At 40.6% G+C, this 12,938-nt stretch overlaps 1 protein-coding gene across 3 annotated transcripts in view; it reads left to right on the top strand.

Annotated features, from left to right (window-relative positions):
* LOC103185578 (G1/S-specific cyclin-D2) overlaps positions 1 to 12,306 on the top strand; it is a 16,418-nt gene extending 4,112 nt beyond the window's left edge. For 2 of the 3 annotated variants that reach the window (XM_042335244.1, XM_042335246.1), the window contains exons 4-5: positions 4,259 to 4,407; positions 9,308 to 12,306. In XM_042335244.1, coding sequence (XP_042191178.1) covers positions 4,259 to 4,407; positions 9,308 to 9,463 — 305 coding nt within the window. In that variant the 3' untranslated portion in view covers positions 9,464 to 12,306. The remainder of the gene's footprint in view (positions 1 to 4,258; positions 4,408 to 9,307) is intronic. The other variant, XM_042335245.1, reaches the window with a different exon arrangement.
* Positions 12,307 to 12,938: the final 632 nt, after the last annotated feature.

Below are 12,938 nucleotides of genomic sequence, written 5' to 3'. Positions count from 1 at the left end.
ACTTTGTGGTGCTCGATGATGATTTTGCCAGTGTTGCGAGAATATTTTTAATGTATTTTTTTGCGTCACTTTGTGTCACTATTCTGCAACGGCTTGAGTATAATCTATCCACCCGCCGCCATTCCAGAACAGCTTCGAAGGGATCATATATTGTCTCTTTACAGGTTCCAACCAGCAAAATACTCTTCTTTTGCTAGGGAGACCCTTTGCATCACCTCTTCCCTGGCCCCCTTCAAGGCCTGTGTATCAAGACCTTCCTCTTTGACCTCACTTTTGGTCCTCTTCCCACCCTCATCCTCCTCGGCTCCATCCCTCCCGAATCGAACCCCCAAACTCTTGAATGTCCAGCACCTTGGGACATCCTCGCAACGTAAAAGGCGCTATATAAATACTTTCCTATTTCCTATTTTTGCTGTTGTTATATTATGAGTTGAAACAAGCAGACTATACTTTTAGTTTTGCTGATGTTTAGCAGTTTTGCTCATGGGTGGCTGCCTGACGGAGAGCTGCGTAACTTTCACACATACAGTTCTAGAAAGAGATTAGTTGCACTAATTTAACATGGGCGTTATCTCCTTCAGATCCACTTTGATCTTGTCTTTGAAGATTTTTTTTCAGAAAATACTGGAGAACATCCTTTTGTTGTCAGTAACGTATACCGGAATGGAAATGAATACAGAATCTTTTAAAAATAATTTTCATTCCTTAGAAGCAGAGAGTCAGTTTAAGAACTGACTGAGAACCCTATAGGTAAGCACTGTTGGTGCTTTTGTTTAGTGCGGAAAATAAAGTTCAAAGTCCATTCTAATGAGTACAACAATAGAAATGTAGAGTGATCTGCTTACACAAAGTAAGCAGATCCTCCGTTCAAGGATTTAACATATTCATAATTCAGAAGTTTAAAGCCACCTGTCATTAATTGTTTGAAAGATATTGAGAAATTTGAGATTTTGGAGAGGGAAAAAAAAAGTATATCGTTACACTATTAAAACCCACACATGGTCACACACAAAACTGACACAAAGCTGAGGGATGTAACAGCAATTTTCCACAGTAAAATAAAGTTAATTGCGGAAAGTAGCTTCTGTTGTTTGGAACAACACCTGAGCATATTTTTGACCTGAAAGTTTGCATCGCTACCCCTTCTGCACTGAGCGAAACTTTTATTAAACGTGCAATTTGCGTAGAAAACCGAGCGATCAATGTTTAACCCTTGTGCCTTCCAGCTGTCAACAATTTTTCTTTTTAATATCAATGTTTTGCACTACTGTATTTTACTTGGTGTCTGAAATAACGCTGGAGCTTACCCTGGGCTGCAGTCAGAGACCTTCAGCACCTACGCTGCTGTAGACCGTGGAGGTCTTAATTCCAGCTGTTTTTGTGCTGAGCAAAGACACATGTGGGAAGTAAAAACAAAAATCATGGCACTGCTGCCCCCTATTGGTTTAAAATAGACGGGGTGGATCAATTCTGACCTGTGTCATATACCAGGGCTGTGTTTACCCAACACAAATACTGATCTGAAGTCCAGGGGTGGAGAAGAGTACAGGAATGGTGGGGGGAGTGAGGGGGCGAGGCTGTACCAGTACCAACAGATTACTGAGGAATGGAGTCCATTCCACATTCTCTGGCACCAACTTTGTAGTTTAAACTGGTGCTAACGTGAATTCCAGATGTTAAACAGTAACTCAGCACTGAATCTGCTATTCTGCTGGGAATGCCAGCCGTACATTCCAGGGCACTGCTTTTTGTTTGGAAAGCCAGGTCGGTCCTATCTTTGTCAATAGAATATTCAGAGCGAAGAAGGTTGCAGGGAACACGACGAAGAAGAATACATTACTTTTAACTGTAACAAACTGTGACTTAAAAAGCCAGCGATGCTGTCTGACTGCTTCAATTATTTTGTTAATAGAATTGCCATTTGAATTGTTGAATTGATGATAAATGTGCAGAAGATGGATGATACCTGGAAATGCAATAAGATTGAAATGCTGAATAAAATTTTGGAGCGCAATTGGCTGCTGCCTTTCGCCCACAAAATATACAGTCAATTCACTTTACAGTATATTCTGTGAAGCGTTTTGGAGACGTCTCAGTGACGTGATAAGGGCTCTTCATCGAATGAAGGATTGGTATCATTTAGAAATATTGTTTATGAGTGGAAGTGCAGACATAAAGCGTCAGCAACTAATTTTACAGACTGGGAGGTCTGCAAGAAATTTTAAAGAGAGCAGTTCATTAAAAAAGACTATTATCTAATCAGTGATGGTAGTGGAATAACTAAGAGTAAACCAGCTCATCAATTAAGATTATGTTTAGAACTTCAGGTTGGATTGTTTCCTTACAATTTCTAGCAGAGGTAACCAGTCATAACATGACTGGGAGCAAACAGAAGGTAGACGAGGCAAAGGCATTCAGTATTAAGGGGAATTTATGGAGTGAGCAGCAGTAGGACAAAGGTGATCGTGTTAAACAAAGGATGGCTAGTTTCCTGAAGCACACAAGCAGTTGAAGGGTGGTTGCAGGTGGGTCTGAGAATGTTTTATTCAGGATGAAAGTGGACAAAATTTGAGCACGTACTCCCAACGAAAAGATGTTCTCATTAACCGAGCGACTCATGATGCCCATCTGTTATAAGCAAGTGAGCATATGTAATCTTTCAGCAGATGTTTTTATTTTTTTCCTACTGTATTTACAAGTAACCAAATTACTTTCTGAAGAACAGAGTATCAGAATATCTTTTCGCCAACATTAACGAATGGATTTTTTTTTCCCCCTTCTCCTATTGAAAAGGAATTTGGTTCATGTTGACTATCAATGACCGGTATTATCCATCTTCTGCGCATTTATCATCAATTCAGCAATTCAAATGGCAATTCTATTAACAAAATAATACCTGGAAATACCACATTTACTTCACACTCCGCACCTGAAACAGATATTTCTGGTCGAAAATTACAAATACATTTAATAATATAAATAATCATAATAATCCTTGGCATTTGATACAGTGCTTTATCGCATCGTTGAGACGTCTCAAAGCGCTTCACAGAATATATTGTAAAGTGGAGTGACTGTGCATCTTGTGGGCGAAATACGGCAGCCAATTGTGAACAGGAGAGTCTCACAAACAGTCGTGGATTGAGGAACCAATTTTTTTTAAAAAAACTTGTATTGAAAAAACCCCATAAATTTTAACTTTCTCTCAAGTGTGTGTTACACTGCTGGTGAATGCTGTGACATATCTATGTGGCGAAATTCATGAAACATCCACTGTTTTCGCTTCGATTCCTTTTCGCTCATTTAGCACGGAGGGACCTGAAGATTGAATTTGTAGGGACACCGACATACTCTCCCTCTAAAACATTGCAGGTGTTGTCGATTGTTACTTAATGCTGCAGTTAAATCTTCCTTTGTTTTAATATATATCTCCCCCACTCCCCCCCCCGCCCCACCACCTCACTTCCCGGGTAACCCAGAGCGGTGTAGCTGCTTTTTTAAAAAAAATCCTCTCTGCACTAATAGGGTCGGGCAAGCTGACGAACCATGTGTGTGAAATTGGTGCACTGCCCCCAGTCCTTTTGTGGGCACGTCAGCTTGAATTCATATCACCAGGAAGGTCATTTCCATGATTTTCAATAGCAAAAGATGAGGTGATGACTTCAAACAATGGTGCCACACTCTCCTGTTGGAGACACTTGCCTCACCCGTTGCAGTAGTTAATTAATATGCTAAAAATAGGAGCCACTGATACAAATCGCTGCCTGTTGCACAACAAAGACGGGACATGTGGAGCTTTGATAGCCAAGTTTATGGGCGCTTGTTATGGAGGGAAGCAAGAGTGGAGATTGAAACTATGCTAGTCTTTGGAAGCGAGGCATTAGTCACTCTGGGCCTCCAGCCATTCGCTAGCTGTCTCATTTGCATTGTGAATGACATTAAGGGAGCTTACAAGGTTATTTGGGCATTGAAATGTGTTCATGTGACCACACGTGGAAGGGGACCTACAGCAGAGTTAGCTGGCAGTGGCACTGTGGCTCTTTATTCAGACTTCCATGATCAGTGTGTTTCTGGGAGCTCACAGTTTGCTGATAAAAGAGGCCATATACAGACTGGTTTTCAATGTCCCTTCTAGTTAATGTGTGTTCTCACTGGGTCAGTCCGTCCAGCTGTAATTCAGTTTTATGCATGAGTTTTTGTGTGTGTGTGCGGTTACTGTTATAAGATTTTAAGCTGATGTTTTGTCTTGCCCCTGCAGACTTCAAGTTTGCCATGTATCCACCGTCAATGATTGCAACTGGAAGTGTGGGGGCAGCAATTTGTGGACTTCAGCTTGATATTGTGGACAGTTCACTCTCCAGTGATAACCTGACAGACCTCCTGGCCAAGATTACACACACAGATGTGGTGAGTATCCTGTTTCGCCCACCGTTCAAAGGCACTGAGAGAGATGCTAATTGATATCTTGCCCATGAACGTGTTCGATGACGGATCAGGAAAAATGGTCGTGTGGGCAGGTTAACTTATCGCTGCTCAAGGGAAGTTAAAACACCCAGAAAAGAATAGTTTATAAGGTGCTTGTGGATATGGTTCCTTTTTAGAAAATCTGAGCGGGTGACACATTACATTTTTTGTACTCTAAAATCTGAAGGGAGAAAAGGAGGTTCATGTACATCAATGCACTGTGTGGCTTGAACAATTTCAAACAAAGGTGATATTTTGGGATGCAGAATAGATTGCTTCAAAGTAAATCTTTTTTTATTTCGGCCGAGAAAGGTTTTAAGGCGTCATTTTGTACAAACTTGCACAAAAACATCAGTCTCTAACCACTGATGTCTTTGTACGCATTCGGTAGTGTTCTTCAGTGTGCGTGTGAAGATTTTGTTTGTGCTTAGGACGTGTGAAAAGACAGGGCAAGTCGAAAGTGTTCGATTTAAGAGAAAAAAAAGAAGCGTGTATGCAAGCGAAGGTATAGACAATGCGGTGCTTAATGACTCCTTCCAACTGTTCGGTCTCCCATCAATGCCTAATTGTGATCAGTAACCCGGGGGACGTGACGTGGATGCAGTTGGTGAGATCGTGCACAGTGCAGCTGGAATGCCAGCATGGAATGATGTAGTCATTGTGCTTAAGAGAGATTTCGAATCCTTAAAAGGTGTTGAATCGATACTAGGAGGTTTAATACTGCTCTTTGTAATCCAATAGACGTCCATTTATTACATGGACCAACCACCATGGGTAAGGTTTTATTTACAGTTTTAACCAGATGCCCCTGATATCCTTTCAAGTCAATTGTTGATTCAGCCACTTGTATTTACAAATTAACAGCTGATCGGCCTCTGTTGAGATCAAATGTTCAATATTCAGGATCTGCATCGTAGTTTTGTGCATTATCAATTTGTGCTGAACCTCTGTTTTGTACACGAACTGTTTATTGGAAGTGTGTGCGCGTTCAACAGATAATGCACAAAGGATGGCTGACATTCAACTTATTACTTCACCAGACAAGTCCATTGAGAAAAGGGAAAGTAAGAGAATCAAAAATACATTTTTAGAATGTCGAATCTTTTAGACATGATTTCAATAAGGCACCCATTACTTTTAAATGTTAGGTATTTACTTCAGCATAAAACTCCTTTTTTTTTTATGTGCACATGTTACATCAGATTGTAGAATTATTTCCTCTGACGGTGCGTAAATAATGCTAGTTGTTATTTGGTCCCAAAATAGATTGTCACGGAGCGTTTGTGTCATACTTATTTATGCAGTCCTAGTTCTACTTTATAATTGTCACCCAAGTCTTACCTTGTGCCACTTTCATAAGTCAAACTAATGGGGACAGTAAACTGAAACAACAACACATTACATTTGTGTAGTGCCTTTCACGTCGGGAGGACGTCACAAGGCACTGAAAAGGATAACTCATAATTCATAACACGTGGACACGGTTTGTTCATTTCATATCAGAGTTGCAGTTGTTTACACAAGCCAAGTGGATACATGGAATGCAAAGGAGCTGATATTATATGATTGAAGTTTGTAGGATAAGAACTTTGGCTGCTGAAAAGGATTTAAACCTTAAAAAGTTTACAGTGCCCAGTTTTCGTTGCTTCTCAGAAAAAAGTGAATAAAAAATCAGAATAAAGTATACAACATGCTTTTAAAACTTGATGCAATTGATCAAAAAAAAGGCAGAATGCAGTAACGTTTTCCATCTCGAAGAACTTGGTTGCGTACGTGGATTAAAATGTCATCACCTCCCTCCACTTCGAAATCCAAATCCTACCAACAGGGCAACGCGATGCTTTTTTCCGGCGAGCAAATGAAACATTTATCCACTCTTTGTGGTGCTTAATGCTTGTGGTTTGGAAGCATATGACAGGACTTGCTCCCTCATCCTGCTTTATTTGTTGCAGGCTGTGCTTAGTATGCAAGGAAACAGCAGCCAGGATTGACTGAAGTGAATGGAAGAATGATATCGTTTCCTAGTTGTCTTTGCTTGAGTTGGCAGTCGTCACCATTCATTCAGCTTCTCAATCTCCTAAGTGCTGTGCGTGTAGAGTAACAGGAGGCTGATGCAGCTATGGTGCTCGATAATAGTGGTATTCCATTAGACCCCATTCAGAAGGAAAAGCAGGGTGTAGCAAGCCTGACTCCGTGCCAGGCAGCTTATAAAACAAAGAAAATGGAATCCTAAAAGTATTTGCAAGGCTTGTTGCAAAGTATCCTCGAGCTTTTGAGGACTGAAGTTACCTCAGTTACGTTTTAAACGTTGCGTTAATTGATGCCTTCGCAACGTACACTATTTGAGAAGTATGAGACGTGCCTTTAATGGTATTCTCGGTTGCGGCGTTGCCATAATTGTGTACTTTTATTACAGCTAAAGAATTTAAATGACATGTTTTTACACATCCTGTGGAATTTGGGCCTTAAATAAAATGTGTCACGCAAATTAAAAACAGCATAATTCTTTTGTAGCCTCGCGGGGTTGTTCCTTGTGGTCAGGTGGCCAAATCACTTGTATAATACAGTTGAGTGCGTGCTCCGATTGATTTCACCTGGAAAGAGTATTGCACTAAGCGTAAAGCCTTATTCAGTGAAACCAATGTTGCCCGCATGATCTTACCGAGGTTGAAACATTGACATTCTCTCAGGGGTAGCTTTTGTTTTAATCAAAAACTCTTTTCTGTTTTAATTCTCCTGGTATTACTTCTGAATTCCTCGGCCTGCATTCTACCCTCTGCCCACTCACTCACTTATCAGGAATTAGTATAGTCCCCATGTTTTAGAGTTGCTAGGGAAGAATGGCATGTTCTACAGCCAAAGTCTTAATTTCCTGTGTTCCTTTGATCCCACTAATTTGAAGCAGTAGAACAGCTCAGGTAGATCCGACAGGCTGCTGATTTATACTCGTGCTCCCATATGCTTATATATTGCATTCCATATGCTTGATACTGATCCTTTTTTTTTTTGCCTTGCAGAACTCGGCTTGTTAATCAGTTTTGGTTTGCTTTTAGTTTGAGATCTCGATGACGTGAAGTATATTTTTGCATTCGTGCTCTGTAAAGAGAGAGAGCACCTTAGAATCGTTAACAAATAGAAATGTTTATAGCTAATTTAGCCACAGATAACGATCAATGGAATGTTTCAAAGAAGCTCGTTCGAGGCAGATGTGCATTCACTTCGAGCTGAACACGAGTTTAAAAATTGTCGGAAAAATCCAGAGAGGTGATGATTGTTAGGTTTGCCGAGCCTCAGAAAATCACCTTAAAAGATGTTAACTGCCCAGAACTTTAATATCTCCTGAGCATTGATTATTTTCTCAACTAATTCTCTGGTGACAAGCCATAACCTGTTAAATACCGTGGCTCGTTTCCAAGGGGAATAAGCTCTAATGTGGGATTGGTTTGAACTCTGCTTCTGTAAAAACTTTCAAAGTTGATACCAAAAATCCGTATGCATGCATTCGGGGCCAGTTAGTGCAATGATACCTTTCAAAACTATTCCAGACTGCATTTTTGTGCTGGTATTGGGTCTCCCGGCTCCAGCTCGTGATACGGCTGAAAGTGAGCCATTGCTTTTGGTTGCAATGCAGCAGTGCCTCCCAACGGTTGACCGGTGGTATGACACCGGCATTCAACGTTCTGTTTCATTCTTGAATCTGATTATACTGCGCTCATCCTTTTATTTCCTACGATTTAAGGGTTCATTGATTGCTTGGAAAATGTGCTTCTGCGGTTGTCTTTTAGTACTTTGTTTTCTGCTTTTCGCATCCAATTGTTCTCTTATTATAACACGAGCTTCGCGTGCAACCAAAGGATCCAATATGGGAGGTAGACTGACTCACTTACTTATACTTGCAAGGTTTGATTTTCGCTTAGGCACCTTTATAATGATAAATAATTTATGATCACTGGGACGTCCTCCTGACGTGAAAGGCGCTTTAAAAATGTAATTTTGTTCTTGTTGCCGCGGCTTAGCTTTGTCTGTGTTCTTTATATTGTTCCCGCTGCCGCTTGGTTCATGGGTGCTCTGTGATGCAGGACACCACAGCACCACTGTCAGCCGGCCCGGCCACCGGGTGCAACTGCAGCGAGAAACACGAAATGGAAATACATGTTAGGTCATAACTCATGAACAATAGGAGATACCCAACAACAAATATGCCCATGTCACTCCCAGTTGCAAGCCCTTTCAGATGAGGTATAAATCATGTCTCTATGTCAATCGGTTATTGAGATCCTTCTTGAAGCGCAGACAAACAGATATTATCGTTTTATTAGCATAAAATATAGATAGAAGAAGATTAAATAGTTCATGTTTCGAATAGTTACAATTCTTGTGGTAATGTTCCCTTTAAATAATGTGTTTGAGTGTTGGGGAAAAATGTTCGGAGACTTTATTTGCTATGAAGAAGGGAATGCAAAGCTCGGGAAAAGTGAAGGAAAATAATAAAAGTGCAAGATGCCTTCTCTCTCTCTCTTTCACACACACACACACACACACACACAGCTGAATAAGTCAAATATTTCACGGTGTAATTTTTTGGGGTCAGCCGAGTACCTGTCACGTGCGGAAACCCATCATTTTGCTTCAGAGCATCCAAACCGAGAATTCCATGCATCCCACCTACACATGTAAATCCCAGAGATAGATAAGTTGTTGGAATGGAATGCACATTCACTCCCTGGAGGGAGGGATGCATCCCGCTTCCCTTAGATTCACAGTGTTAAAATAGTTTCAGTGTGATGCAGACATGTAAGCTCTTCAGCCTCGGATATTCATTTCTTTTCCCTCTCTTTAACAGGATTGCCTGAAAGCATGTCAGGAGCAGATTGAATCAGTGCTGGTTAGCAACCTGAGGCAGGTTCGACACCATCAAGGGCAGAGTGACCCTTCGAAGACGGTGGATGAACTGGATCAGGCCAGCACTCCCACAGACGTCAGAAATGTCAACCTGTGAGGGGATTGCGGTGCGGAAAGATCCTGCTTGCTCTTCTCTTTAGGAAGAAATCTTTTTCTTTCCTTCTAAAAAAAAAATGCTCCCACATAGAAACTATCTAAAGCTTCTTTTAGAAAAAAAAACCCTGATATTAAAAAAACTATGGTGCCTATGGTGTTCTGCAGAAGGGAATCCCACCTTATCTGTTTGCATAATTGCTGTTTTAATTATATTATCAGTGATGAACATGCTTTTAAAAAAAAGCATTAAAAAAATAGCTAGCTGAATGCAGGCCTGCATATGTGGGATCAAACTTTTAGGTATTACTGTTCTATGTTATGATGCATACACCCTTTTCAGATTTAAGAAAGGAAATGTGTGTGCGTTTTGTGGCTCGACTTAGATTGCAAAGCAATAGCCTGAGGGATTGGGGATGGTTGCTGGGAAATGTCTTTTTATTGAGTGAACCATTTTTGATACAGAAGAACTGTAACTGCCTTAACACATGTAAATGTTTCTCATCAGTTTGTTTGTTATGTGTCAAGCAACGCTTTAGATGTACCGTTTTGCCTTAAGTAATCAGTGTGTGTGTGTGTGTGTGTGTGTGTGTGGAAGGTTGCTTTCTTAATCAACTTTCATCTCCTCTCCTGTCTCTGTCTCACTCTCGCTACTTCCGAATGTACTTCTTGCTTTCTTATATGTGTGTATCCTCACTTTGATGTGTTCCTTACTGATTCCCTCCCCGATCCCGACGCCCAGCTCGGGTCCAAACCCCTGTCTGTCCAGCGCCTTGGAACGTTCTCCCGACATGAACGGTGCTATACAAATGTAATATTGTATTGTATTAACTTCCTTTATGTAACAATGTCAAGTTCCCTGTCCCTTGTTTACTCTCCCTGTATCTATGAGTTTGTCTCACTTACACTTTCTCTGTGTGTATGTCAGGCTTTCTGTCTGTCCGTCTCTCTTGGTTTCTCTCTCAATGTCTATCTGACTTGCTGGTTCCTCCTTCTTCTTCACAAATGGTTCATTCTGCTCACAGCAGCATTTTTAGCTCCAGGTAGAGCCTGAGTCTGTAACTGTGGGCCAAACCAGAGTGTTGAATGATTGCACCCAGGGAACTCCTGATCCGACTGCCAATCAGCTAATTACACTGCCATGGAACTCTGCATAGGAAGACGTAGAAAGGGTTGTTCGAGTTGGTGTAACCTTTCGGCCACGGTTGATGATCTTACACGGAGATCTCAGCCCTTTGACTCCCTAGTATTTTACGTGGTCAGAGCAGATGAAACAGAACGACTTCCTTCCACTTTTACAAATGTGCCTAAAGATAGAAAAAAATAACCTTTTACATACCTTTTTATCTGTATACATACATTGGTCCACAGTTAGCATTATTGTAAACCATTTCATTTGAAAAGCACTTTGAATATATTTCCCAAGGGATGAATGGGATGGTTTATGAAATTGATTCAAGTTTTTTTTTTGTTTCCCAGTATCTGGTGTATTATAAATAATTATGGTGTTGCTGGAAATAACAACGCCTTCGGTATAGAAGACATTCCAGTTTGGGTTGCAACATTCCACAGATGTTCAGTAACTTCACGTTATTTTCAGTGTCACAGAAGAAGGATCTTACGTGCCACAGGCGTGCAGAGCCGTGGACATTCCGATGAGAATCATGGCTTGCGCAAGGAGCGGCAAACATCATGGTTCACAACTTGTTGTTATTTGAGAAAAATTGTATTCGGTCTACTTGAATTTTTCTGCTCCATCGTTATGGCATAGATGGTAAAAGAGTTGGGGCGGTGTTTATTTGCACATGTTTTGATAACAGTCTGAAATTTGCAAAACGAAGCTATTGATCGAAACGTCGAAATTGGGATTTGCAAAAGGTTGGACTCGAGAAAGTATTTGGGGGGAGAAAATAGATTTTTTTTGTTGAGTTGACACAGGCTGACCTGGGTTGATGAGGGTAGAAAATGGAGTAAGAATCTTTATTTTGCGCTGCTATGAAGCTATGATTTGTTTCATTCTTATTCACATTAACAGTACTTGGCTGTATTGTTTCACTGAGTGTGCTGCTATTTTATAAACATTTTTATAATATATTATTTTACTGCTTAAGTTTCAGAATCCTGAAGTAGTGGGTAAATGAAAACATGAGTACATTGATTTACTGGAAATGCCCCTGTACAGTTTTTTTTTCCGATATAGTGTGTTCATGATTTTCTTCTTGTCACATTCTGCAAAGACAGCATAGTTACCTCAGGTTTACTGGACAATAAAATGGTTCCCATCCACAGTACCTCACAATATTACAGTTGTTTTTTGGGGGGAGCCTTGCAAACTTGGTTGGTATAAAAGCAATGGGGTTGGCAGCACAGTGCTTGTGTAGTGCTACTTCAGCTGCGCGATGCACAGGAAGGTTGCAAAGGCATACAGCTCCCTTCTGGGCTCAGTAACATTACCATGTACCTCATTCACTTTCAGATGCACAACTCTGTTCTTCAACTTTTTTTGCTTTAACGAGTGTGATGCCATATCAATACAATGTTATTCTCTCACATTGTGCTCTTAATATGTTGTGTGGTTCATATGGTTAGGAATGATTAGATAGCACGTCTAGTTTGAGTACAATGTGGAAAAAACTGTTGTGGGGGAGTATGTGATGTGGAGTTGATGGGTACAAGGCTGATGTAGTAGGTTTGTGAATAAATGTAAAAGGTCTTATTTGTTCATTTATGAAAAGGCTTTTTTTATTCAACTTAAAATGATGTTGATTGGATTGTAGATGGTAATACGAACTGTTGTGTGAAGGAAATAGGCATGCCTTATGGACAATAAAGTCACTTGGTCCTAAAGTGGTTTGTGTTTCTTTACCCTCAATTTTGTTCCTCTCTCTCGCTCCTTTTTCCTCACCCCTCCCTGAAAGCAACGATTGCAACGATTCCCTCAAATGTATAATTTTGTTCAATTCTGTTCTGTAAAATACTCACTGAAATACTCACTGTAAAATACTCACCGAATAGCAGAACACAAGTAAAAGTTGTATGCAGTCAATTCACTTTACCAGTATGTTCTGCAAAGCACTTTGAAATGTCTCCAAGACATAATAAGGCATTATAATAAATGCAAGGATTATTGTTATCTTTATGATGATAATGTTGATTATAGTACTTGGCAGTGTGGTACTTGTTAGTGACAATCGAATATTAGAATTTAATCGATCCCCTGTGGCAGTCTCGGTAGCCTAGATCCAGAGTCAGGTAAATCCACAGTACTCCCAAGGCGCTGTTGATGGCAGACCAGCGAGCCTACCTCATCAGCAGGAGTTGGAGGTTGGAAGAGCAGACTAGTTGTTGATCGGCTCCTGTTAATCCTGCAAACTAAAACCATAATAGATATGGTCCAAGCTGGACAAGCAACGGGAAGCTTTCCAGGAAGAGTTCATAATACCAAGCTGAGCTAAGTTAGTTACCTCCAGCAGTTTCTG

The sequence above is a fragment of the Callorhinchus milii genome, unplaced genomic scaffold (assembly GCF_018977255.1).
Source record: "Callorhinchus milii isolate IMCB2004 unplaced genomic scaffold, IMCB_Cmil_1.0 Scaffold5, whole genome shotgun sequence".
NCBI classification, from domain to species: domain Eukaryota; kingdom Metazoa; phylum Chordata; class Chondrichthyes; order Chimaeriformes; family Callorhinchidae; genus Callorhinchus; species Callorhinchus milii.
The sequence above is the reverse complement of the archived record's forward strand: the minus strand, read 5'-3'. Positions and strand labels throughout refer to the sequence as shown.